This window comes from Aspergillus mulundensis (assembly GCF_003369625.1).
Source record: "Aspergillus mulundensis strain DSM 5745 chromosome Unknown scaffold_0, whole genome shotgun sequence".
NCBI classification, from domain to species: domain Eukaryota; kingdom Fungi; phylum Ascomycota; class Eurotiomycetes; order Eurotiales; family Aspergillaceae; genus Aspergillus; species Aspergillus mulundensis.
Genome location: NW_020797888.1, coordinates 4,511,511 through 4,538,480, shown reverse-complemented (window position 1 = coordinate 4,538,480; position 26,970 = coordinate 4,511,511). Strand labels below are relative to the sequence as shown.

The 26,970-nt window shown below is 51.3% G+C and overlaps 7 protein-coding genes across 7 annotated transcripts; 3 read left to right on the top strand and 4 right to left on the bottom strand.

The window, feature by feature from the left end:
* Positions 1-557: 557 nt before the first annotated feature.
* Positions 558-1,637, bottom strand: zrfB (low-affinity Zn(2+) transporter ZRT2; the record flags this gene model as incomplete). Its single annotated transcript, XM_026743262.1, has 1 exon — positions 558-1,637. The coding sequence occupies one exon, from the start codon at positions 1,635-1,637 to the stop codon at positions 558-560; it is 1,080 nt and encodes a 359-aa protein (XP_026609107.1).
* Positions 1,638-2,558: 921 nt separating this feature from the next.
* On the top strand, positions 2,559-3,314 carry DSM5745_01245 (uncharacterized protein; the record flags this gene model as incomplete). Its single annotated transcript, XM_026743261.1, has 2 exons — positions 2,559-2,787; positions 2,842-3,314. 2 exons carry the CDS (start codon positions 2,559-2,561, stop codon positions 3,312-3,314), a joined length of 702 nt encoding a protein of 233 aa, XP_026609106.1.
* Positions 3,315-11,253: 7,939 nt separating this feature from the next.
* Positions 11,254-11,713, bottom strand: DSM5745_01244 (DUF952 domain-containing protein; the record flags this gene model as incomplete). Its single annotated transcript, XM_026743260.1, has 2 exons — positions 11,254-11,370; positions 11,429-11,713. The coding sequence occupies 2 exons, from the start codon at positions 11,711-11,713 to the stop codon at positions 11,254-11,256; spliced, it is 402 nt and encodes a 133-aa protein (XP_026609105.1).
* Positions 11,714-12,707: 994 nt separating this feature from the next.
* Positions 12,708-18,047, top strand: DSM5745_01243 (putative Ras GTPase activating protein; the record flags this gene model as incomplete). Its single annotated transcript, XM_026743259.1, has 3 exons — positions 12,708-16,770; positions 16,824-17,102; positions 17,158-18,047. The coding sequence occupies 3 exons, from the start codon at positions 12,708-12,710 to the stop codon at positions 18,045-18,047; spliced, it is 5,232 nt and encodes a 1,743-aa protein (XP_026609104.1).
* Positions 18,048-18,598: 551 nt separating this feature from the next.
* Positions 18,599-20,540, top strand: DSM5745_01242 (uncharacterized protein; the record flags this gene model as incomplete). Its single annotated transcript, XM_026743258.1, has 5 exons — positions 18,599-18,680; positions 18,766-18,797; positions 18,896-18,975; positions 19,055-19,136; positions 19,200-20,540. The coding sequence occupies 5 exons, from the start codon at positions 18,599-18,601 to the stop codon at positions 20,538-20,540; spliced, it is 1,617 nt and encodes a 538-aa protein (XP_026609103.1).
* A 1,240-nt stretch (positions 20,541-21,780) lies between these two features.
* Positions 21,781-23,043, bottom strand: DSM5745_01241 (adaptor protein NBP2; the record flags this gene model as incomplete). Its single annotated transcript, XM_026743257.1, has 1 exon — positions 21,781-23,043. The coding sequence occupies one exon, from the start codon at positions 23,041-23,043 to the stop codon at positions 21,781-21,783; it is 1,263 nt and encodes a 420-aa protein (XP_026609102.1).
* A 1,670-nt stretch (positions 23,044-24,713) lies between these two features.
* DSM5745_01240 (uncharacterized protein) lies at positions 24,714-25,745 on the bottom strand (the record flags this gene model as incomplete). Its single annotated transcript, XM_026743256.1, has 1 exon — positions 24,714-25,745. One exon carries the CDS (start codon positions 25,743-25,745, stop codon positions 24,714-24,716), a length of 1,032 nt encoding a protein of 343 aa, XP_026609101.1.
* Positions 25,746-26,970: the final 1,225 nt, after the last annotated feature.

Below are 26,970 nucleotides of genomic sequence, written 5' to 3'. Positions count from 1 at the left end.
ACGTCTCCGCGCTTTTTTTGCACAATGTTCTTTAGACTCCAGAGATTTGTGTATAGATAGATTACTAGATATGCAGGCTATGATACCCAGAATATAGCGATCTTGAATATATGGTGGCTTGTCAATCAAGGTTCAAATGTGCAAGGAGCGTATCTGACACTTCCGCGTCTTACACAGTACGCAGTACGAACATATACCCAATTGTTATCCAGCTCCAAAAAAGAGCTTTCTGCTCTAGGGCTCTTCCCTTATACATAATGACGGTGAGTTGTAGGTCGTAAAAGGGGTGAGGGGGCGGAGCGGTTATATATCTATGTAATCCCCAGTATTGTAGGCACACCGTCATCCGAATTCTTACTTACGAAGCTGAGAGTACAGATACAACATACCATGATTAAAATTCTGCTGATGAATAGTCATAAGATATTTCATTACGACACCCAAGATAGAACGAACATGTAAACAAAAGCCCAGACCATCTAGATATAAATCCGTATATATACACGTTCCGACCAGCAGGGGGTAGATGGTAAAGCTCATTTCTAAGTACAAAAAGATCAAGCCCATTTTCCGAGGAGCGCCATTAAGAGAGCGCCCAAACACAAGAGTGCGAATGCGGCAAGCACCTCCCTGAGCGGCGCCTTGCGCATCGACGTGCTGAACATGAATTCGTGGGCCATCAGCTCAACAAGAGCAGTGTAGATCAGGATACCGGCTGAGATTGAATCAAACACTCCGTTGACAATAAGAGTGGTGTAGCCTTCAGGAGGATACGACTGGCGGACGCCCAGACCGATGGCAATGGCGATGGGGGTGGAAATTGCGAATCCCAAACCTAGGAAGTAAGGGGTCCATCTTTTAGAGCGCGGCCATGGGATCGTGGCCAGCCGGGAACCCAAACCCAGACCTTCAAAGGTTTGGTGGAAGACCAAGACGATGTAAAGAGTTGTGAACTCAGACCCCGATACTGCCAAGGTCAAGCCAATGAAAACAGAATGAAAGATGATACCGAATTCCAGAATGAAGACGGATGTCAGCTGAGCCATGTATTCTTCAAGGTCGACACCCTTGTCAGCAAGCTCGAGGTCGCGATGCTCTCGAGTATGACCAAGGTGGTCCTCGCCAGGCATGTGATGGTTCACATCGTTCGATGCAAGCTCAGTGCCCTTGAGCTCACCATGGTGACTATGACCATGGGAGTGGTCGCTGTGAGAATCGTCGTCGTGACTGTGACCTGAACCGAAACGCGAAAATCGGATAACCATCATCTCGACAAAGAAGAGAACCACAATGGTCATAAGGATGATTCCTTCCGCCCATGAATAATCAGTGATGGGGCCACTGAGACACTCATTTCGAAGAGCTTCCTCAGCAGGACCCAGGAGGTGAATGAAGGCTGTAGCGATGATGACTCCAGAACCAAAGTACTTGGCGATAAAGAAAGCCCAGCCAGGGACCCTGGAATTCTGGAACCTGCTCGCAAAGACAGGGAACAAGGCGCCAAAGGCGGAGCCGACCATGATCACGAAGATAGAGGAGATGCGAACGCCCATGCGCCCATCATACTCGTTGCCCGTTTCACAGGTGGGCAGAGAACCATCTTCGGCTCGGCGAAGAAGAGCATGGATAGGATTCATCCTGGTGGGCGTGGTCCGATAAGGAAAGATCGACCCTATATGTTGCACAGCAATGGATAGGGCACTGGTCTCGTTTGAAATGCCACAAATTTTGGACAAAAACGGGTCACAAGGAGCCAATTGAGTCTCTCAATGCAGGCAGACCCCGGCAGAAGCTGTCAAATGTCTGACAGGAATGCGATGCAGGCGGAATCGCAACCACGTGGAATCGGAGCCAAGTCCCTTGCGCAGAGATCGGTATGCTTGGTATGCTTGGGACTCTTGGTCTTTGTTGTCGTGTGCTTCTTATACGTCTTATAAAATTACCCCCCACGCACGGATATCGCGCCTCTAAGGGCAATGTCCGTAGATGTGGTGCTCGTTGACGTCCTTCGAGACTGCTAGGCCTATCAAGAGTCCCAAGCTGACATGAAAGGTGGGCAAACAGGATCTAGCGTGAGTACCTTCGTGGTGGTGGCTCGTGGGATGCAACACGAGCGCTGAAGCACCGCAGAATAGACCGCACAAAGAGTAAGGACTGTTATCAAAGAATACTTTGGAAGGAACGGCTCGTCTCGTTAGCTAGAAGACCCGTGGTAACTGAAAAAGTCCCAGAGCAGCATATAGATGGGAATTGAAGAGAAGGCGGGGGAGAGGAGAGGTTGGCTCATGGCGGGCACAGTGGGAGAGACTTCAAGCGGGCTAATCCGGGTAGCAGTGGGCATTGAGGACCTTGGAGGACACATCCGGCCCTGATGTCGAAGACTTTTTGAGGACCTTGGGGGAAACGGGTGGGGCGCCAAGGCTAGCTTTATTCTTACTGCTGATGATTGGCCAGAGCGGCAAGGTCAGTCACGTGCTGGAGCCTCTAGTATGACTAAGCTCGGCGTCACGTCATCCATCACAACTCTATCACGACACTCATCTTGTCCGCAAGTCGTGATGGCCCCGATCCGACGGTATCTACGGATTAGCAAGTTCTCCGTACTCGAATGTCGGATCTACCTTGAGGATCCCTCTGATAACCGATGGCTCCTCGATAGCCGCGACCCTGTCCTGCCTCGCATCTTCGCCGCCATTCGACCATTAGTCCTTCCCAAACTGCGAGAGGAGAATGAGAGACTATCTGCTCGGAAGAAAGGGAAGCCGGTCAAGGATGTTATTGCGGAAGGTGTGCTTCTAAGCCGCGCCCTGCGCTAGCTATGGCTAACGTGATCACAATCAGAGGACTTCGAGGTCGCATTGTTTCTTCGAGAATCGCGCACTCGCCATTCGCTTCTGACGCGGCACAAGAGCTTTGGAGATCAGAGAAATAAGCGCACTCGGGTGGAATCAAGCGCAGGAAATGGCGGGCAGCCAGATGCCGGCATCCTAATCGAAAGCGATAGCGAGTCGGAAATGAACATGGATGCCATTCCGCGAGCAGATCCAGAGGAAGTCAACGATATCACAGAAGGCCAGCGCGCAAAGCGAAAGAGAGATGAACCCGTGCAGGAAACAGACGGGACGGAGGACAAGAAGATGCGTTTCAGAACGAACTACGAGGGTTTCAACATCTACGGCTGGATGCTCTGCTTGCTTGTTACGCGCAAGGGAAACAAGGGCAAGGCCAGGGTGGAGGCAGCAGAGCCGAAGCGTCAAGTCCTGATGGAAGAGTGGATATCTACCCAGGCTCAAGGAGATCTTGATGAAGACTAAGTGAGATTTGGGAATTGCGGTATATTTAAGCCGCCGAGTCATTAACATGAGACCGTTGTCGGCTCACGATGGCTCAGCACGGAATTTGCACAAGGGGCCCGGGCGCAAGGCGATCTCGATGAAGACTAAACTAGGACTTGGCAGCCAGGGTATATTCGAGCCGCTAAGCCATCAACATGCGCCACCCCGACAACTATCGGATGACGGTAGTTTAGTATGGCGTCTGCAGAATCCTTCCTTATCAGATGCTATGGACTCTAACTTGTTCGACACTCGTGGGGAACGCCTCCGCACCAGCCCACGCACGTGTTGTCGCATGATCGCATCTCACCAAATACGAAGAATTATCACGCAAGATGTTGGTACCAGCTAGTCCTCGATACCCGGTGGACTAGCCCCGTTGAGATGGGAACATCATACTCTCGTGAGACGCGGCTACATCAACAAGAGATCTATCACAACCGCGTATTTACTTCGCTGCAGCCACGCCGGAGAAGCCGCAATTCGATGCTGAGCTTTGACTCCGCGTCGCTAGGATGCACTCAACACGAAACGATATTGAAGTCGAGGCTCCCTCGAGATTCGGCCGGCCAAGGCCCAGCAGATACGGAGTATGTCTGATGTATACAAGACCTGGTTTCATACTTGAGGGATCGTGTCAATCCGTAACGATTCCTCTTTTGCCAGCATGCAGGTGGATCGTTACCGGGCAGGCTTTGCTACAGGGAACCTGGAAGAATAGGCAGACGCGTCACGATATCATGTCGATAGACAAGAAGACTTGGAATCAGCTTGGCTGTCGCGTTTCTCCGAGCGCCGATGGGCAAGAAATGTAAATCAGACTACTCATGGCTTGCCACGTAGACTCTTCGTGCGCTGGAACCTGATGCCATAGACTTACTATGCATGTCATTGGCCCATCATATCTGTCTGCAAGGCTGCAAACCTTACTCCACGACCCCACGAAATCTACACGCGCGTCAATCGCACGCAATCCTGCAAGTCATAAAGTGATAGTAGTGGCACAATAATGCTGAATATCAAGTTTCAAGTCTGAAACCTAGCGCCGACATCTCTATTGGGCAGTATCAGATTCATTCCATATAACCACCCTGGCGGGTCGGCTTGCAGAAAATGATAATATTATGACAGCCTAATATGCGCGGGAACAGGGGCCACGACCAGGCATGTTCCAAGCTTAGGTTTCGGTTCGTTTCCGGCGAGTAACTCCGTGATGCGCCTAACGGTCACTTTGCAGATGCCACTGCCAGAGTGGCACTGACCCCGGAGATATCGGGTGTTTGAGGTTTCAACGTCATGATATCGACGTCCGACGAGAACGAGATATGGTAGCGTCGTAGCGATGTTGGTGACCCAAGGCATCGGATGACCTGAGGTCCACTATATTGCAGCAATATGACGATTCCAAGGAATTCTGTCTGCTTGGAAACCCGGATGCCCTTTCCAAGGTTTAGCGAGAAGCAAGGAAAGAGTAAATGTGCTGATGTATGCAGGACCACAGCCTCAACACCAAGACCTGAAGACATGGGTCTTGCGCAAGTGAAAGCCGCGTGGATCCGAGTTGAGTGATGATGTTGCCAAGTCGTCACTGGTCAGACTCCAGAGGCGTCCGTCGTCGCCCGTCCTTACCGGTACAAAGTATAACTGATACTGATATCGATATATTACTGTTGACGCGGTTAGCGGTCAGCTGCATGGAAATATCTTCAAGCTTATTTGGCTTCCCGTGCCAGTGGGTTTGTTATCATGCACACCGCAAACTGTACTCCGTAGGACGTAGTCTTAGATATCTGATAGCAGTAATAAGCCAAGGGCCCGCTCACGCCCTGGGAGGCTAAGAGCTTAGGAGCTTCGTCGGCAGCTCGGCAGAAGCCTTAGAAGAAGCATTAATATTATCGGTTTTTTTCTCCATGACGGAATCGCTGACCCCGGCTAACTGAGATAGTGATGAGACATGGTTCCGTCACAGCAAGTGAAACCCGGAGCTGACCGTTTGAAGACTTCCAAGTGCCATGTCTCAACGGTTTTCAGGGTCCGCTTGCTAAGGATTGTTGAGAACCATGGTCGAAGATGATTATTCTTAGCAATCCCGCAGTTCCCAGACCGCTGGAGTCGCGGAGTTGAAACTCGAAGGGGAAGTGCAAACTGTGCAAAGGATGAAGACTTCGCAGTTCCACTTTGCTAGACTAGTTGGAAAACGCCGAGCGTCCGCCGTATCTCCGGAGAATGCATGATTCTCCGGGTGAATTGGCTCCGAGTCTTCCGCATCGCGATGGTGGATGATCACGATAATCGGCCGCCAGCATGCCAGTCTCCGATATATTGCTACGAAGTCATTAGCAATGATAATGATTAATTATCATCCGCAGGCTGCGAGGCATCCTTGAATATCTGGATAACTAGCAGGGATTCAGGAACGCCGTCGCCAACCTCGCAGATTGCCAAGCTGCAAGAAGGATTTAGGTAGACCCTCCCGAATCAGGGGAAGAACTGTGATCCAGTCATCGTTCGCTTTCATCAACGGCGCGGAAGACTAGCACCAATTGCGGGTCGCTCATTTCAGGAGGACCACCTTCCTCCACTTGGTTTGGAAGTTTGGAAGTTTGGAAGCGTTGGGGCCGCCGTCGTCGCCATGTGTTTTGTTGCCAGCGGCCGCCGGCAGCCCACGAACTTGATGACCATCTTGCTCCAGATTGGCGACCCATGTGATCTGTCTGATCCTGTTTGATTTACCGCTCATCAACCGAGAGCGGAGCTCATCGATGCGGCAACCAGTTCATCATCGCCTGCAATGGTGATCATAATTATCTTGGAGGAATCACCGTTTCTCCGTATTGTGCTTTGCCACTGCTTGGAGCCGGGCTTCGTAATAACCTAACGTCCTAACGCATGCAGTCTGCAGGAGTGCAGGTACCGAATAAGGGTCAAGGCATCAAATGCTGCCCTCGCACCTGCAGATGATCGACTCGGGCCCGGGCCATGGCCCATAGTATATGGTCATCAACAGGGATCTGAAGACTTGCATGGGCGCGCGCTTGGAGATTGGATGATGCAGTCGTACTCCGTAGTCGCCCTTACTTTGTACGTGGAGTTGCAGATGGACGACATAAAGTAACAAATCAAGACTCCTGAGTCTTCACCGCTGGAGTGGTCGGTCGCCGTTGTTGCTATCGTGACGTTTATCCGTCGCGGGAAATTTTAAGGCCCGGGAAGATCTCGGACAATCGCAACCGCAGCAAATCCGACAGCAACATCAAGACCAGTGTTGGGCCTGTTGGCGAATGGGTCAATGGACAGTATTTGGCAAATTTGGATCTTCCCGCAAGCGAACGCCAGGAAATGACAGGTCAGCGGCCTCTGTTCATCGCTCAGCGTTCATGTTGATCGATGTCTCAGGACTCGTGTTTCTCCCAAAAACGGGACTAGGATCGGGAAGCTCCCCGCGATTCGAGTGACATCAAGATTCAGTTTCAATAAGGGCTGGTCAAATTAGCTGGGGATGAGTCATGACTCAAGGACAGACGAACACCGCTAGCATGATCACCTGCAAGGAAAAGCAAATTCTCGTTGGCGGATGGACATTTTCCTTCAATCAGCTGAAACGACCGGCAAATGTAGAGCAGACATAATATCTGTTAGCTGTAAAGTAATAATCACTGGTCACAGAGGCACTCTTTGTGCAACCGTCGCGGAACCTGTCAGAATCTCGTGAGCTGACAGACTGACAGTACACCAGTGACCACCCCTGACCAAGGCTGCAAGGGCAGCCTTGCCGTTCGTCCACAGCGGCACAGCCTGAGATTTGAGTGATCAGCGGCTAATCTTGCCTTTGCTGGAGTGGTTGAGCCTTGAGGCTTCTGGTGGTGAACTTGTGGTGGCTTGGAAGCTGTCCCGGCATTCTGGCAGACTGGCTGACTCCTGAGGCTAAGATCTCCGCTCATGCTGAATCCTGAATCCTGATGATTATTCATAGCGGCCAGTCAGTCAGCGCCCTCCAAGCGCGAAACCATTGGCTGATATTTTTGCAGCCCGCTTTCTTTGTCGTTCCTATCCCTGTCCTCCCAAGGATCTACGAACCAGCACGTGTCGGCAAGAATGCACAGTCTGAATCAAGCGGCCAGCTGACATTTGGCCTTTCAGCCGTTCCCTGAAACGGTGGTAGCGCGTATTCTAAGCGTTCTGGCGATACGAGGTTGACAGCAACGGCGCTGCCCGGTTGACCGCTGGACACGGCTCCTTCGTAATCATGACGACCAGGCAGAAGCTGAAAGAAACACCTCGAGTCCCCGACTCCCAAGAGCGTAGGGATGTTATTTGACAAATGTCATGTCGTATATGTCCACCGGTATGTCCGTCAACGGGGTGACAAACGTGGGTCGGACATGTCCGATCGGCGCCCCACTTTCCCTAAAGAGAGCTATTTTTGTGAGCTTGTAAGCTACTAGGCCAGACGGGGAAATTTTAGGTAGTTTTAAGCTATTTTAGGACTAGCCTTACCCACCTAGTCACGTGCGTGTCAATACGGGTTGACATAAAAAACATGGACATTGTCGACAGATTGACACAGTGGAGAAGATGTCGACATTTTAACATCCCTACAAGAGCGGCCAAGTCATCAGCCATCACCTCCACTGCATCTCAGAGTGGGCCGCAGGTGATTTGGATTTTGGAGCAGTGTTTTGGATTTAGAGACCTCGGGAAATGGTCGGTTGGTGGGACAGAAAAGGGGGAGGCAAAACGAAGACGGGAAGAAGTTCTCGAAAGCTTCCATGGAATTCCCGCTTTGGGCCAGCACCCACGCTAGTGTCTGAGACTGACGTCGTTCGTCTCCCTCTGTCCGGTCTGGGTGGAGCTCGTCTTCTGGAAGCGATCAGGGATGCCCTTAATAATATTACTGAGACTTATTTTCTTTTTGTTTGGAGTCGACTATTTTCATTAAATCGTTTTTATTTGATTTTTTTGGGTTCCCGTTCGGAGATATAATCTTTTTCTGCTCGGTTTCTCCCCAGGCCAACGATATATTAAGCACTGAAGGCCCTCTTGCGATTCCTTTCTTCACGTCTCAAGCTACAAGTCTACAACACATCAAGCACTACACAGTCTACTCCTCTCAAGCTACCAGCTACCTCGCTCAGTCAAACCACCAACAAGACCTTCTACTCTCACATCAACCACCATGCCTTCCGTCGGTACCACTTCTTTCCCTCCTTGCCCTGGACCTCCTCCCAAGGGCCCTCTGCCTCCTCTTCCCAAGTAAGCCATTCTCGGCTTTCTGACGAACTTGACGATCACCGACTCGAGCGATTCCATTATGCGATCCCCGGCACCATCCAGGGAGCCTGCGCGACACTCGTTGCGCCAGGGACAACGCAATGGAATCGAATATGATACCACTCTCGGAACTATACCACGGCCTTTCTAATTCGCTACCTTACTACTCCTACTACTACGCCTCTCGGCTTTCGCTTTTAATTTGGACTTGCATAGACCAGCGCAATCTCAAGCAACGACATTTGTGATTTCTGGCGCCTAATCTTTCTACTACCATCTTCTCGGCTCGACTTTCCGGCTTTTTTCTCAGTTTCACTTACTGCCTATCTTCATTTTGCCAACCAATGGAGCAAGCGCGGGCGCATTGCACCAACTTCTTTTGCAATAGCGCTCTCAAATTACGACGCATTCCTGTCTGTCGGTACGCGCGGGTATTCGATCTTCACCCGGGTGCAAGGGCCCCTGCTTGACGATAACTTATCCCCAAATCACCCCACTCCCGGCGACCACCAACCAGCCCTGTCTGTCAGCAGTCAGCAATCGAACCGACCCCGCAAGCAAGAGCACCATGACAACATCATGACACGGCACAGCCGCAGCGCGTTTCAGTTGCATGTGCTTGTCCGACCCAGGGGTTTCGATCTTGCTCCCTGATTCGGTGGGCATGCCCGGCTTCCTGGTTATCGATCATCGCTGCCGCGACACCAGCACGTCAATGCGCAGCCAGGGCATAGCCATCGTTGACTCACACTTGCCAATCTATCTCATCTCCCCGATGGATTGCGTGAGGCTGATTTGACATTGGCCTGAGAGCGCAGTGCTTCCTTTCCAATCTTCTTTCTTTTCCTTATCATCTTCTGTCTTTCCTACTGTCTCCATGATTGAAGCAACGGCTTGTATAATAGAGTTAATATACCCCACCGCGCATCGCGCGCCGCATCTTGACTTAATATGATCTTGAATACTCGATATTCCAACATTTGACATCCTTGATCCACTCATCAAACGTTAAGCATAGACCTGCCAAGCCATACCTGCACCTAGACATCTATTATCCAGTAAAGAGTTCGCCCTGAATGCGCGCACTGTGCGCTATGCTATGCACATTGTACAACCTGAGCAGGTGCCAGGAGCATCCCATTGACCTGGCATCCAGCCAAGCGCGGTTTCCCTCTCGGCTATCAGTAGACAAGGATAGCATGTATGAGTAATCAAAATATCGGTTTGATATCGTATCCAGCGCCCCCAATTCCCAGTTTCACGATGACAAGTCTCCGGCCGAATGGACAGCCGCCAGCCATCTCATCTCCAGACTCCAGCTTATCGGCCGGCGGCCACAAGCGCAAGCCACGGAGACAGGCAGCTCAGCTAGCTCAGCTCCAACGGCCTTATCCGAGAGGGCGGGTGTGCACTGTGCATAATGCTGCGCTGCGCCGCCGCTATCGTTCTTTTAGTTTGAGCCAGGCAATAATGGCTTGGTTTCAAGGTTTCAGCCTTCTGGTCTGCTTTCTGGACTGGACAGACTACAGTGGACAGTGGAACTGGACGGTGACAAGATCAAGGCACGGTCCGGGTCCGGTAATTTCTTCCATGCGAATCGATGCACGATTTCGATAGTTCAATAACCGGTTTCATATTCCATTTTAGCTCCGCTGCTTCAACCGGGGTCTGTCGTAGTTGGTCTCCAGCTGGGCTGCTGGGCCCCTCCTTTTCAGCTGCAGGAGCAAAAAGCAATTATCTTTTATTAGAGTATGATTATGCGCGGCGAGGCGAGGCTAGTCTTGCACTGGCACTGGCACGTATCGAGTTGAGATAAGATGACAGTAACGATAAAAGTAAAACAAGGATTCGAATTAATTTCTCAAATCTGAGCGGCTAGCAGCTAGTGCTAGCACACTCTATTCCGCAGCAGGCTATCCGTACTACTGCAGCAGCGCGGTAGCACAGCTTAGCCTTTCCACCCCTTTAGCCTGCAGCCTTGCACTGTTGCACATGCAGTTTGTGGAGCTATGGCACTGTACATAATTCGACGATAACCGCGTGCATATGTACGACATCGAGGCCATGATGCCACTTGCTGTGACACTGACTTGAAGTTAGCTACGTGGGTGGATATCGACTGAGTGCATACTCCAGTCTCCGTAGAGTTAGACTATCAGCAACTAACAGTGCGATGGCTCTATCAGGTTGCTTCGCATCAGGTCCACATCTCTGATACTGATCAAGTCATGACGACAATCAGCGCCAGAATCGTCAGCAACACCCCGTATCCATCTCCACAAACTCAAATCTCAGGCAAACGTGCTCCGTGCTCAGCGCTCGAGTCATGCCAGACAGGTCCCCGATCGTGGCGGTGCCCTGAGTCCACTGCATGTTCCCCGCCTGAGTACTCCGTACTCTGAAGGTACCGCATCATGTAGGTGTACGTAGTGTGACCAGATGCCTCAGGAGCCATCCACGCGGAAAGACCGTAGAGCTTTAGGAGACTGTCATGGAGGTATGGATATATTCAATCGATCCACATATGACCGTTGACCAAGCGTTGACGATGCTATGCAACATGAGCGAAGAAGCGAACACCTCAAAGGATATCAAGACGATGCCACGATTTATATCCTCAATTGACAAGCGACGTAGACGCACTCTCTCAGTACCGAAGCCACGGCTTTGCCGCAGCGAGCTGTTTGTCCCATCCGCCCTCGTTAGTCCATATGCTTAGGCTTTCAACTTCATCCTTCCCAAGCTTAAGGCCATTGTAGAGATGCTACACCCGTGTTAATCCTTGGAATGCGGTGGAAGAAGCGACATTGGCTTAAGCTTACTGGAAATAAGCCCTCGTCTGGCCGCGGTCCACATACACGGCCCTCGGGGTCTTCGAATCGGATGTCTTGTGCTACGCGGTCGTAGGGAATCCTTAGCACATAGACGAGGGGCTCGTCTTTGAAGAAGAACTTCAAGGTGTTGGGAACCTGAAGAGCTGTGGACAGGTGCACAAATCCAGACTTCTCGTCGAGCTCACTGACGGGGAGACGGTCTGGAAGGGGTTCCCGCACGGGGGCTGTGGATGGGACAAGTTTATATAGAAAGGATGGCTCGCTTCCGGACATTTTGTTGATTTTATGGGTGCTGAAGTGCAATTGCTGGATGTGAGGCTGGAAAGAGGGGCAGGTTGAAGATGCAAGTTGGGGCGTTGATGAGGGGACGAATGCCAAGGCTGGACCTTACCTGGTCCTGCTCCTTGACCATGGGATTGATCACAACGTTGTATCTTAAAACAGGCTTAGGATAATTTACCCGTGGAGTAGAGATCTAGGGCCGTTGATTAACAGTTACTACGGAGTATTTGCGGTGCCACTTCTTCAAAGTACATATAGTCTTGGGCATGTTGTATGGGAAAATATATCCGCAAGCGAGGGACTTACTGTCCCTATATCTATCCAGCTCTTCAATCATCTGCGACATGGCCCAATCTTACAGCAGCTTTAGGCTATCTTTATACATCTACTCTGTAAGCCAGCGAGGTTATTGACCCTCCTTAATTGGCAGATAATCGAGTCTATGCTCTGTTGGAGTCTGTAGTTCCTTGTTTGTGGCTGGGCGTCTGGGCGATAAGCTGGTGATCCATCCAGCCACCATACCCGATCGGGAGATTTGTTTGTGGGAGGCTGGGAATCGCTTTCTCCGATCGATCTCCTCATCCCCTCCACTTGACTTGGTGTGATTTCTTCTTCTTCCTTGAACCTCAAGGGTCACGATCCATCAGTTGGCCATAATTATATCACGACTTCTTCCTTTTTCGTTTTATTTGTTTCGGTTTTCGTTCTTCCCGCCACGGAACTGGAATCAGGATTTCTCTGCGGGACGGAGACAGCCAGCCCGTTTCTATATCAACCAACCGTCCCGTTACCCGACGGAGAGCTATGCAGCTTGATCCCTTGAATGCGCATTATTGAACATTCCCACCAAGAACAGCACCTTTCGAGATTTCGCATCTCACTGCTAAACTGCTTCTTTTTGCTAAGCAGGCATGCGGCCCAGTGAAGCCAACAACTCTTTTCATCTGTTTCTAGTCGCATTACTGTCCTCGGGACGGCCCCAGTAATGTCCATGCATACAGCTCCGCTTCGCCGTGCGCAAACCGACCTTCCCACACAAACATCGAGTCCTCTTCGCCATGACTCGACCGCGTCAACAAATTCGTCTATATACTCGCTCTCATCCAACTCTTTTGCTCCCAGTCGCACCAGCACCGTCTCATCAAACGCGTCTGCCGGGTCGGCAACTGGATTTGGACACAAGCGAGGCAAAAGTGAGGTAAATACGACAGCAATTCAGCAAAATATGGGCGGAGGAGCTCCAGAATGGGCCAATGCAGGCGCAACGTACGAAAATATCCGCCGCTCGTTGCGCCCGCTCTCTCAAGCTCCCAACTCCTCTCCTCCAGCAAGCAAGAATGCTGTTTTTCGCCACGCGAGAAGCCAGACCCTCGACAACCCTCAATACTGGAAGGAGAACCGCCCGCGAACCCCCGAAGCCCGCTACGGCCACAACGAGGAAGCCGAGCCGCTCAAAGAAAGAGCATCTCCCAATGTTATGACCCCTCCAAAACCTAGTTCACCACATCATGCGGCCCCGCCTGCGAGGCCGAGTGTTAGGGCAAATCACTCCCATAGCGTGTCTGGCACTCATCCACCCCCGTTAACGGCCACGTTCTCAACCCCAGAGCTCGAGACATTTCAGAAATCAACCACCGGCCACCTTCGGGCGTTATCAAGATTTGCAAAGTCTGGCGAGACCGATGAATTCTCTCTCGACACTCACACTCCTTCAGTTGTGGGGCTTCAAGGACGACGGCGACTGAAGAGGTCTGGTTCAGTAGCCGGAAATCATGGCTCGCGAGCCGCCCAAAAACCAATCGCTTCTGCTTGGGCAGCGGGAAATTGGATGGACAAACAGCGGCAATTCCTACAAGCGTACGAATACCTTTGCCATATTGGAGAAGCTAAGGAGTGGATTGAAGAGGTCATCCAACAACAAATCCCGCCCATTGTGCAACTCGAAGAAGCCCTGCGCGATGGTGTTACCCTAGCAGAAATTGTCCAGTCAATGTACCCTAACAGGCCTTTACGAATATTCCGACACCCAAGGCTGCAATACCGACACTCGGACAACATAGCCCTGTTCTTTCGATTCCTCGACGAAGTTGACTTACCCGAGCTTTTCAGGTTTGAGCTTATTGATTTGTACGAGAAAAAAAACATCCCGAAAGTCATACACTGCATCCACGCTCTGTCATGGCTCCTTTTCAAAAAGGGGATAGTCGACTTTCGGATGGGTAACCTTGTTGGTCAGCTGGAGTTCGAACACCACGAACTTGAGCAGACCCAGAAAGGCCTAGACAAAGCCGGTGTAAGCATGCCGAGTTTCAGCGGCATGGCCGCCAACTTTGGCGCTGAACCTGAACCTGAACCCGAGCCGGAGCCCGAGTCCGAGGAAGATCGAATAGAACGCGAACTGCACGAGAACGAAAGCTCGATCGCCGACTTTCAGGCTCAACTTCGAGGTGCGATTCTAAGACTGAATCTAGGCAACCTGATGAACGACCTCTGGGACTTTGAGCCGGTGCTCATCGAGCTTCAATCCAGAATCAGAGGAGACTGGGCGAGGCAAATTGTTCAGTACCGCATGGATATGCGGAATTTTGCTGTCAACCTCCAAGCGATCTGCCGTGGGTTTATCGCACGACATCGTCTAAGGAATACCAAGCAAACCCACAAGGCGCTCGAACAGGACATCCTACAATTGCAAAGCGCAATTCGCGGCTCGAAAGCCAGAGTCCAGGCTGACTTTATCCGCAGCCGATTGCGGACGCAGGAGTCAGATATCAAGCAGATCCAAGCTGCCGTCAGGGGTGCCCTCCAGCGTAGGGTTGTCTACGACCTCCATGATGATGTCAGGGGCGCAGAAGACCAAGTTCAGCTGCTGCAGGCTGCTATTCGAGGAGCCTTACAGAGATCACTGGTCTCAAAGCAGTACGAAGAGACATACTCTGTTGAGGACAAGGTTCAAGGATTGCAAGCAGCTATTCGGGGAGCATTGCTTCGTCAGCGCATGAGTTCCCAGTCGAAGGAGATCTCGCAGACTAAAGATAGTGCCAATATTATCCAGGCGGCGATTCGTGGAATGCTTGTACGTCAGGATATTACTCAAACCCTTGCTTCCCTCGGCGAGGAGACGGAGTCTGTGATATCCCTCCAGGCACATGTCCGCGCCCTAGCTGCCAGAAAGTCACAGTCACTATTAAAGGAATCTCTCGCTCAGAAGGAGCAGAGCTTTGTTGTTCTCCAGTCTATGGTCCGTGGTCGTGCTGTGCGGAAGGAGCTTGCTCTTATCCGAGAAGCGTTGACGCAGCATGTACCCTCGTTTATCGACATCCAAAGCGCAGCCCGCGCTGAGGCTGTGCGATCTTTCCTGGACTTTCAGAGAGAGGCTCTGAACAAAGAGAGCGAGTCTATTCTGGAGCTTCAATCAATGGCTCGCGGTGTCATTCTAAGGAAGCGACTAGCTGAAGACGCAGCACTGCTGCAACAAGAGGAAGCTGCTATCACTGATCTCCAAGCGCTCGCTAGGGCTGCTATTTTACGCATTTATGTTGGTGGTATTCTCGAACATCTGGACGACTGTGATGAGGAGATCAGCGAACTGCAGGCGCAGATCAGAGCCATGCTCGTACGAGTCGACGTCGGTCAAACACTGGCTGATCTGGCAGCTGAAGAAGACATCATTGCGGACCTTCAGTCTCAAATCAGAGGCCACCTAGTACGGGCTAAATTCGACGAAAAGCGACGCTACTACCAGGAGAACATGGAGAAAGTGGTCAAAGCGCAGAGTTTCATAAGGGGTAGGATTCAGGGGCAAGCGTACAAGAGCCTCACGAGCGGCAAGAACCCTCCCGTTGGAACCGTTAAGGGCTTCGTACACCTTCTCAACGACAGCGAATTCGATTTTGACGAAGAAGTCGAATCCGAACGGGCGAGAAAGTTGGTGGTGCAGCAGGTCCGGCAGAACGAGCTCGCTGAGCAGTATATCAGTCAGCTTGATATCAAAATTGCTCTTCTGGTAAAGAACAAGATTACTTTAGATGAGGTTGTCAAGCACCAAAAGCATTTCGGTGGCCATGTGGGGAATCTTCTATCCAATACCGAGATTTCCTCTAAAGATCCTTTCGACCTCAAGGCTTTGAACAAAACTTCAAGAAAGAAGCTAGAGTACTACCAAGTATTCTTCTTCCTGCTCCAAACGCAATCTCAGTATCTCGCCAGGCTTTTCCGGCGCCTGCGTGAGGTGAACACCCCGGAAAAAGAGTATGAGAGAATACGACACTTGATGATGGGACTCTTTGGCTACTCTCAGAAGAGGCGCGAGGAGTACTACCTTATCAAGTTGCTAGCTCGTTCAGCTCGAGAGGAGATTGAGAGCTTCACTTCACTTCAGGAGTACTTGCGTTGTAACTCTTTCTGGAACAAGCTTTTTGCCTCATATATCAAGTCCCCTCGCGACCGAAAGTTCATGCGTGACGTCCTTAGCACCGCTGTGAAGGAAAACATTGTTGAGAATGCTGAACTGGACCTGGAAAGCGACCCCATGCAGATTTACCGGTCTGGCATCAACAATGAAGAACTCCGAACAGGAAAGCGTAGTCGACGCCGACTTGATATCCCGAGAGAAGAAGCTATCCGGGATCCCGAAACCAGAGCAACTTTCATCCAGCACTTGCAAGATTTAAGAGATATTGCCGACCAATTTTTTGCTGCTCTGGAAGAGCTGCTTTACCGCATGCCTTTCGGGATCCGATACATCGCTAAAGAGATGTACGAGAGTCTCCTTTCCCGCTTCTCGAATGAAGATCCAGGATTCATTCTCCAAACCGTCGGACACTGGGTGTGGAAGAATTATTTCCAACCGGCCATTATGGAACCAGAGAAGTATGGGGTCGTCGACAGGGGATTGACGCAGGAGCAGAAGCGGAACTTGTCGGAGATCGCCAAAGTAATCGCTCAAGCGGCTTCAGGAAGGCTCTTCGGTGCAGAGAATGTGTACCTCCAGCCTCTAAACACTTATATTGCAGACTCGATTCAGCGGCTTGGAAACATCTGGGGCGACTGTAAGTATCCGACATACCGACGAATTAACGTGGTACTAACGTGTATGCAACAGTGATCTCCGTCCAGGATGCCGAGACGTACTTTGACATTGACGAATTTAATGACCTTTACGCCAAAACCAAGCCAACACTGTACATCAAGATGTCTGATATCTTCTCCATCCACCAGCTTGTGGCTTCCAATATTCAAGTTATCTGCTCCAACCAAGATGACATCCTGAAGGAGGTGGTTCGCGACTTGGGAAATGTCAAGTCGAATGAAAATGAGCTGATGAGCGTCAATTCTCCTGAGATAAATCTGACATTGAACCCAAAGCTTGCACAGACAGAAGGTAAGAGGCAACTCTACCAAGCTCTCCGGCATACATACTAACAGATTTCTACTAGATCCGGAAGCTGATGTTAAGGCTTTGTTCATGGAGACCAAGAGATGTGTTCTGTACATCATCCGTGTGCAGTCTGGCGCCAACCTTCTAGAAATCATGGTAACGCCACCCACTGAAGAGGATGAAGAGAAGTGGATGACGCTCGTTCGCGATGAGTTGAGTGCTCACAACACGCAGCGGAGCGCATACTCTGAAGCCAACAGCCTAGTGGACATTGCCTCAATGAGCTATTCTGAGCTGAAGAGAACAGCCCTGGAAAATATCTTGCAGCTTGAACGTGCAGGGAAGATCCATCGCAGCAACCACTACCAGGATCTGCTCAATGCCATTGCTATCGACATCCGGACAAAGCATCGTCGGAGGATTCAACGTCAGCGAGAACTGGAGAGCGCCCATATGACGCTCACTCGTCTCAACGACCAAGCTGTCTGGTTGGATCAGCAGCTCAAGACGTACAACGACTATATTGAGCAGGCAATGGTGACGTTACAGAGCAAGAAGGGCAAAAAGAGGTTCCTTATGCCTTTCACCAAGCAATGGGACCACCAGCGCGAGCTTCAAAAATCCGGCAAAGTATTCAAGTTCGGTTCTTATAAATATTCCGCCCGAAACCTGGCGGATAAAGGCGTCCTGGTTTACTGGAAGGGCTATACAGAGCGGCAATGGGACCGAGTGGACCTGACGATCTCGAGTAATGAGGTCGGTGTCTTCACGCTCGATGGCAGCAGCGGTCCGATGATGGTCCCCGGGGCCAACGCCCAGGTCCCATTGGACGACCTCCTGCAAGCTCAGTTCAACAACATGCAGTTCCTCGACTTCTTTGACGGACACCTGCGGGTTAACGTCAACCTTTTCCTGCATCTGATTATGAGGAAATTCTACAACGAATGATCGCTTTGGGTGTTTTGATTCTGGGAGGTTTTTTTCCCCCTTCAATGTGTGATGAATTCTTGTTCATGCATTTTCTTTTCCAGTGATATCCCCGTTTGTCTTCAAGGTTCAGACAGCAAAAGCACCCACGTATGACTCGAGCCGAATAACCCTTCCTTGTTTTGCCTACTTTCTTTGTTTGTCCCTGTTAGCGATGATTCCCTGTGATTTCATTCTTTGCATGCTGGTCATAAAGTCGGTGCTATACGACTGCCTACACCTTTACCTTCTCTGTGATGAATTGAACGAACCCATGTATTTATGTGTGTACGTACCGACTAAATGACTTTGATGAATGCAAGTCAAGTCCTCCTGTAAATTGAAGTATAGTCGTGCCGAGAGTCAGGGGTGCCACGTGACGTCGTCTTTGGGGCCCGATGGGGGTGGCCAGCTGGAACTTGATTCTCCCTCAGGCGCCATCTGCCCTGACCCTCAATCGGTTTCTAGAACTCGGCTGTTTCGCTCATTGAATTGAGGTGTGCGCTGTCATATACTTTCCTGATACGCACATCATGGATTTCGACTCCCTCAAAAACCAAGTCAGCAACCTGACCTTGTATGATCTCAAGGCGGGAGTGCGCAAGGTCCAGAATGGTAGGTCCCGGCCATAAGGAGCAAGACCCCTAAGCTTCTCCTTGTTACTGAGATTAGCGTATGTGCTAACATTGCTCTCATGTAGCTGTTATGAACTACACTGAAATGGAGGCCAAGGTTCGTCGTCCCGATCGTTTCCGTCCGCGATGTCGGCGTCACTCCGCGCCCTCAGTGTGGGGTTGACTGTTATGGTGTCAGTCACTCATACCTCCTAGGTCCGAGAAGCTACAAACAATGAACCATGGGGTGCCTCGACGACGTTGATGCAGGAAATCGCTACTGGAACTCATCATTAGTCAGTTACTCCGAAGATCCCTGCTCCAATGGTGTCGCGGATTCATGAGCTCTTACTGATCCGAGTCTCGGATTGACAGCCAGTTACTCAATGAGATTATGCCCATGATCTACAAGCGGTTTACGGACAAGACATCAGAGGAGTGGCGGCAAATCTACAAGGTGCGGAGCATTCAATGGCTGTTCTTTGGAGGTCTGCTGACGGTGTCTTCTTGCCGAATCTAGGGCCTTCAACTGCTCGAGTTTCTCATCAAGAACGGATCGGAACGTGTCGTTGATGATGCCAGGTCACACCTGTCCCTCATTCGTATGCTTCGCCAATTCCACTACATCGACCCTAATGGCAAAGATCAGGGAATCAACGTCCGAAACCGTGCGCAGGAATTGGTCAAACTTCTGGGCGATGTCGAACTGATCCGCTCCGAGAGAAAGAAGGCCAGGGCCAACCGTAACAAGTTTCGCGGATTTGAGGGTGGAGCAGGCATTGGCGGCGGCATTGGAGGTGGAATCGGGAGCTCTGGAAGTGGTCGCTACGGAGGATTCGGCAGCGACAGTCTCTCCTTTGGTGGCTACAGCGGCGGTGTTTATGGTGATGGTGGTGGCTTTGGAGGCGCAACTACGGAGTTTGAAGATACCGGTAGACGAGGAAATCGCTTTGAGGAGTATGACGAATACGATGAAGCAGATGCTGCTCCAGTCCGAAGACGTGCGGCCAGCCCTCCCCGCGCTCAAAGAGAAGCGAAGAAGCCCGAGGCGCCGAAGGCCCCTGAACCAGATCTCGTCAACTTTCTCGATGACGAGCCCGCTCCCGCTCCTGCTCCTACATCGTCTGTTGCCACTGGAAAGCAGCCCGCGGGCAGCAACGGCCTCAATATGCTTGATCCTACACCGGCTGATGACGACGATGATTTTGACGATTTCCAGTCGGCACCTCAAGCAGCTCCCGCTCCCTCGTCATCCAAAACATTCGGCATTCCCCCGCCCGCATCCACTGTCAGCACCACTTCCACCACCCAGTTCGCTGCTCCTCGTCCAGTGTCTGGAACACAAGGGTCGAACATTAACGGCATTGTTGGGTTCACCTCGATGACTCCGACACCAACATCTAGTGGTTTCACTTCTCCTACCCTCTCATCGCAAGTCCCGAAGCCAGCTCAACCTAAACCTACCGGCTACCAGGCGGCAACTCCCAACTATTTCACGTCCGTTGCTACGCAGCAAGGGCCCTCTGCTGCCTTTGGCCACCGACCATCCATGCCATCCACCTCCTCTTTCTCATCTGCCACGAGCCCTACCAGTCCAGCTGTAGGCAGCAAGCCAGCGGCTTCGAAGGCCTCTGGTGATGCATTCGGGTCACTGTGGTCCACAGCCAGTGCGAGTGCTGGAATTCAGAAGTCATCGTCCACCGCCAGCAAAGGACCCAACCTCGCCAGCATGGCCAAGGAGAAGGCGAGTGCAGGCATCTGGGGAGCGCCGTCATCCGGATTGTCCTCTCCAACACCCCAGCAGCAACCACAGCAACCAGCAAAGACAGGCAGCTCCAACCTAGATGACCTCCTGGGCTAGATTTTCTTTTTGTTATTTCATCCTTCAGCTCGTACCCTGCAGTTCTTTGGGCATTATTTCTCTGCTATGCAAAATCTTCTGACCCTTTGTGATTATGTTGGTGGAAATAAAACTTGCTTCTCTTTTCTTTCAATTGACGGCAATTTCGTTTTTGAGCGCTCGCCCTGTGTATTTCTGGTCTTCGTCATATCTCTCTCCCGGCACTTCTTCCGCTCCAGCTTAGTTTGTAAAGTACCACCCCAAGCTGGTCATCACTGCAACCCTCCATTAGCCTCACCCCGCAAGTCTTACTTCCAACATCACCTGGGCAGAAATCATCACCGTCACTGAGAAATCTCCAGGCTCTCAGGTCGGTCCCTTGGTTCGCCTGAACAGGCAACGGCGCCGCACCGCCCGTCCACGGGGTCTTCCAGCCAGCACATCTCAGCAGCACGTCTAAACAAGTTCAGTTTACCGTGCCCGGTGGCCCACGACGTCGTGTTTTCCATGCTGTGATCCGCATCACTTAACGCAATGGGAGCTGAATTGACCCTTATTGGTTGCGACGCTCCTGAAACCCGAAGCCCGGTGGTCCCGTTCTCTCGGATATGGGGACTCGGACGAGGATGCAGCGACATTCTTGATCTCTTCATCACGCTGGGACCCGCAGAGAACTTGACCAGTATCTGGCACATATGCATAGATTCCGTTCTTCTTCTTCCTACGGCTAAGATGTACATACTTAACAACAGAGATCCAGGCTCATATTTCATCATTTCTTCCTACATTTCTTTTTGACAATGCGCCTCTCAACTCCGCCACTGCTCCTTCTTCCCGTGCCCGAACCGGCCTACATTCTAAAAAAAAGAAGCAACTGTGATGGTAATTGGTAATGATATGGCTGATATGTTGGTATTGATATATGGACGACCCTCCCGACGCTGGCGCTGAACAGTACTCCAAATGATATAAAATATGTACAATCTCACTCACATCACTCTCGTAACAAGCGTTGCGCAACCGCAGGCTGGCTCTGCGGTTTTTAGACCAGTAAGTATGATATGCTATTAAAGCACAATCCCACCCTTCGAGCCATGACGGTTTCTAGTCATGACTGTTCTATCATGTATGCAGATATACGACAGTCTCGAGTTCCGACCGGGGAACTCTCGAGATAATCAAGGAAATCATACCGACCAAGAGAGACGGTCAGGGACCGTGGCGTTGCTCGGTTCATGTCTCTTCTATGCTTCCACATAGGTTATTGGCTTTTCACTGGTAACTGCTCCGTCTCTGACGGAGCTGCCGTTCTTTCTTTCTCGTTGCCACTCCCGGGGTTCTTCAGGGCCCCATTAGCCGCCGAGTAGGTGGTCGGTGTGGTTTCCTGCTGGGAGTCTGTTGAGTCCGGACTATGGTAATCATCCTCATATTCAGCCTCATCATCGCCATTCAACGAAGTGAGACCGCCTTCGATATCACGGACCAAGCGGACAAACTCCTCGGGGACCAATCCACTCTCCCCAGTTCGTGGATCTTCCGCCACCAACCACCCCTGGCCATGGCGATACGAGACGAAGATCACCTGGCCCTCGGTCAACGGAAGCTCATTCTCGTGCTCACGAGTAAAGTCGAAAAGTGCAACCGCTTTCCCGTGCATCTCCTCATCCGGACATCCGACTGAGAACTGAAACTCGCGTGAGTACCGGTGAGTCCCAGTATAGTCTTCTTCCGACTCGAAGCCTGCTTGTCTGTCGTAACCATGCTCATCATTATATGAGCCAAGGTAGGTATATCGACTCTGGTTCGGTGGGTAGGTGACAAGGTCACCCCCCGGCCCATCGTCCCCGTCGTCATCATCATTCACGTAATAGGTCTCACTACCGTCAGCGTTCATGCTGACCAAACGACCACGCTCATTGTCCCCGATAATGCTGAGATGGCGAGTATAGTTATTACCACCGGATATCCTGCCGCCTCCTCCATTCACGTCGCTCCCGGTGGATTTGTTTCTACGATGGCGCGGCGCAGAGAACACGGGACTGTGCAAGTCTTCGTCTTCGCTATAAGGAGGACCATCGCCAAACGACATCGCTGGAAGCGGTTGGTGTCCATGACCAGTATCGCTGCCCCACGGTTGAGTTGACCATTGGCCACGTGAACTGTCCCAAGACGCCGGGGGGTCGGACAACCGCCGATGTTCGCTTACAGGGCTCGAGAGCCCAGACGCAGAAGGCGGAAGCGGGCCGTAATGAAAAGGGTGGATAGTGGGATACGCGAAATCCCGCACTAGAGCATAGGGCAAGCTGGAGTGAAATATAGGGAAAACGTGTGACCCAGGTCTCGACCGGTTCTGCGAGGCTACAGAAAGATTGGAGAATGTGGAGAGGCGGTCCTTTCCGTAAGATGACGATCGCTGGCGACTCGTCACCCTGACAGGTGTGTCGGTTACAATGGGAGGGAGAACTGTGAGGTTAGGAGACGAAACAGCCTGCTGTGACGGAGGGGGCGACGTTGCTGTTGTCATGGTGGTCGTCATCGGGTCCGCGAGAGGCAAGAAAGCCAATGTAGGATGTAGCAAAATCCGATGATTGCGCGTCCAGGAGAGATCAAAGGGAATATCAATTCAGGCAATGGTGGTGGTTGGAGGTTCACCCTAGACTCGCATTGCGATGGCCAGCCCACACTCTGCAATACTTCGTGGTTTGGCCCACGAACTGAGACACCAAGATTCCGCAGTCTATTCGGGCAAGACCGACACCCTCCAAGTCAAGGGACAAGCAACAATGGTCCGAGGAATTGCGATTCGGCTGGGAGGGGCACCTGGCGGACTCCTTGCGTGTGAAAGCACAACCCAGCGCCTTGTTTTTATTATAGGCAGGACGAATAAGGGTGGTTGAGGCCGTAAATCAAGCAATAATGGATACGGAAGAGTAGCGAGACGCCGAAGAGATTGAACGAACCCCCTCCAATGGATCACGGTTGTAGCAAAGCGACAGCGAAGTACCGAGGCCGTGGAAAAAGCGACAGCGAGGCGGTTCCTGCGGGCGGGTACCTGAAGCAGTTCGAAGACCCTTTCGCTTGCGAAAGACCAATTATAGCGGGAGGTTTGCTCGCTGCAACGAGATGTTTCGGATTGGTGTCTCTTCCGCGCTTGAGCCAGAATTATCGAGGGCAAGCCTAGGTGCTAATTATAGCGCAGCTACGCGCCAGAGTAAATGTCAGAAATGCTGATTACCAACTCAAGCGATGCGGGACCCGGGTCACGAAGGGATATGAAAGGTGAGGAAGAGAAGGGAGGGGGTAAAAGGCACAGCAAGTGGAAAACGAGGGGATGAGCGTCTAATTGCACACAGGAGCTGTAACCCGCGTCCAATTGCCAGCGCCAGCAGATTCGGAGAAGTGGCGAGGGGACTTACTTGGCCGGCGATGAGCGATGAAGACAGGTACTCGGCGGCAATGAACCCCTTGCCGTGCTCTGTAGGTCACTTTGACCCTGCCTTCAACCTCTCTCTCAACAACGCTGAGGACGGAAACGAAGCGGACGAGGCGCAGTTGGGACTGCTGTGGAGTTCGGTGTCTGTCTCTCGGTGCCTTCCCTGCAACAAGTTGCGACGTTTCAACGCGGGACTCTGATATGCCCAACAAAAGCACACCACGCTTAAGATGATGGATATGTATAATTAAGTTGTCACGTCAGAAAGCACAGACACATAGCAAAGGGCGTTCGATTCCGATTTCGCTACTCCATCCACTTCGAGTCGTTCGACGGTCCCTCGCACGTGATTGTTTCAGATCTACTCCGTACATGCCTTGAGAATTAGGCACGAACTGATCCTCTCTTGTGGAGACTGCCAACTATAACGGTCACATACCTCTGGCATTTACAATAATCTATTATCTTATTCTAGGTTTATAACTGAGATTCTTCGTATAACTTGACAGTATATTCGACGGATATTGCTACATACAACCATTTGGTCTTCCAGAGAACCAATTCGGGACAAATGAAATGAGAGGGGCAGCAGACACGTTCGAAAGATATGGAAACCCTTTGCTAGGCCCGCCCAGCTATAAGGCAATGCTCGTAGGGTATTATCGGCTTGGTCCAGCCATGTATAAATGCCGCCACCGCGAGGAGTTGCTTGACACCCAGATGCAGCGCTCCCGAACAACAGACTGACTTCATGGGCGAGTCTAAGCATTGCCGGTCGGGCGTACCCATTGCACAGAGGTCACAAAGGAGGTCACCGTGACCGTCGCTACTGGGCGTCCCGTTGCTGGCCCAGATGGTGCTGGTGTCACCGGTCTCGAAGGAGTCGGCGTTGGTTTCGTAGAAGTTGCTTCCGAAGAACTCCCGGATTGTGAAGCGAAGATCTCGTTGAATTGCTTAGGAATAGAGGCACCGTTCAGAGATTGGTCGTGATCGTAGTTTGCGCTATTGCTCATTCGGCTGTCTGAGTGATCGACAACGTCCACATCCATGCATGTTGTGTACATCTCCTGCTTGCCGTGAGGGAGACCGGGATCTACCCCGGCGGCGGTAGGCCAGTCCCAAACCCAGTAGAGCGTATATGGCTTGCCTGAGGGGGCATTGCTCGGTAACGCGATGTCTGCTTGACACCATAAATCGCCACCCATGTATTTGTCGGCCTCGTGCGGGAATTCCTTCTGTCGTTTTGTGGAGATTTCACCACCGTTGACCTGGTAGCAGCGGCCATCATCGTAGTTCCGTTGTGCCAGCAAGACTCCGCGCCCATCACCACCGGCTCCATCTTCAGTCCACACTTTGTGGACATCCAGAAGTTTTTCGTCCTCCTTTGGGTCCGTCGTTCCGTAGACGTAGATTGTCCCGCGGTTCTTGGGTTTCCCTTTCTGTGTTTCCGGGAGTGTTACATGCCCATTTTCTTGGAAGCGGAGGGCAATGGCGGCGCCTGCGCTCGCCTGTAGCCGTGGACTCCCATCCGTCTGAGCTTGTTTCCGTTGAGTGTCCTTGCAAAGATAATCAGCCTTGGTGGCTTCCGCTTTGCCATCGGTTGGGAGCAGGTAAGTCATGGAGGTGTCGCTAAATGAAGGATTTGAGCGAAGGATGTTTCCACGAGGATAGCCTGGGGAACCCACGAAGGTTCCATTTGGTGCAATGACCATAAGCTGTTCCACCCACGAGTGAGCCCAGGATGATGTGAAGAGAAAAGCAAGGAGGATCAACCTCCAGCTAATGCCATGCATGTTGTGATAGGAAGATGAATGAAATACTTGTTTGCGAAGAGGCTCTGGGAGTATCAAGAAGAAAGCCTAACACCGTCCAGCGAGTTAGATCAGAATCGCTAGGCTCAAAAGTCAGTGTAACTGTCTGGGAAACCTTCTCAAAATGGCCTAGCTGGGAAAGGGTTGCAGACCTTTTATATGTCCATTGTTCTGGTCAACAGCCGCGATATCCACTCAAAGTATCTTGTGTTCTTGGTTTGTTCGGGACAATGACAAGAGTCACAAAGGAGTCCAGTACAAAGCTGAATCTGTCAAATAGGAGACAGTAGAAGCTCTATCGGTGTGGTGCCCAGCAAAGAAATCAGGCTCGAATGACAGCTCTTGAAACAATAAACATCCGCAGGTGACCACCCACTTTGTTTATCCAGCTTAAACCAAGACGAGGGGAATAAAGCAGCCGCTGTCAAAGGAAGCCAGCCATTTAAGATATCTCGATAGACAACTTTGGCTCATAGAGCACACCATTATTGAAACACATGGACCCAGAATTGGAGCGCTTGATGAGACGGGAAGAGGAGAGGCAAAGCTACAATAAAGAGAAGGCCAGAGCCAATGAATGAACAGTCGTTGTTTCCGTCTGAGGATGTCATGTGAGGTTAAATTCGTACGGCGCATGGTTGACGATCAGCGGCTGGCAAAGATCTTGTTGACATGCTCAAGCTGGCGGAGTGGGTAAGGTACGATTGGCTGTAGGAGCATGCTTTCACAATTTCTGCTGCAGTGAGGCATCTAGCTCCGTTAGACCACCAGCCGCATGGCAATCTAGAAATAGCATCGGCGCCTAGTAGCCTTGAGCGGATATTTGCATGACTCTAGGCTTCCTGGACCCTTGATAATCGTTTAGGCGCTGCAGATCTGAAATCTACAGAAAAGAGGAGTGAGTCTTTGATTGGTCTGAATTTGCGATAAAGCACGTCCTGAAGAGTTTCGTGGGAAGTGGCTTAAAGTCTACTTTAGGTCAACTGGGACTTTTGAGATCACTTTGTTGAGATGGATAAACTAACGTTGGCAATATGCTTGTTGCCGTGCGTGGGGTTGAGATCTAAGCGCCGGCTCTGATGCAGGGGGGCAGGGCGCCAATGGAAACAAGCAACAGCAATGTGGGAGAGCCCTTAATCTCCAGTCGTTCAATTTTAGCACTGCCTTGAGAAGAGAGAAATTACGAGGTAGACTGATGATGGGAGTA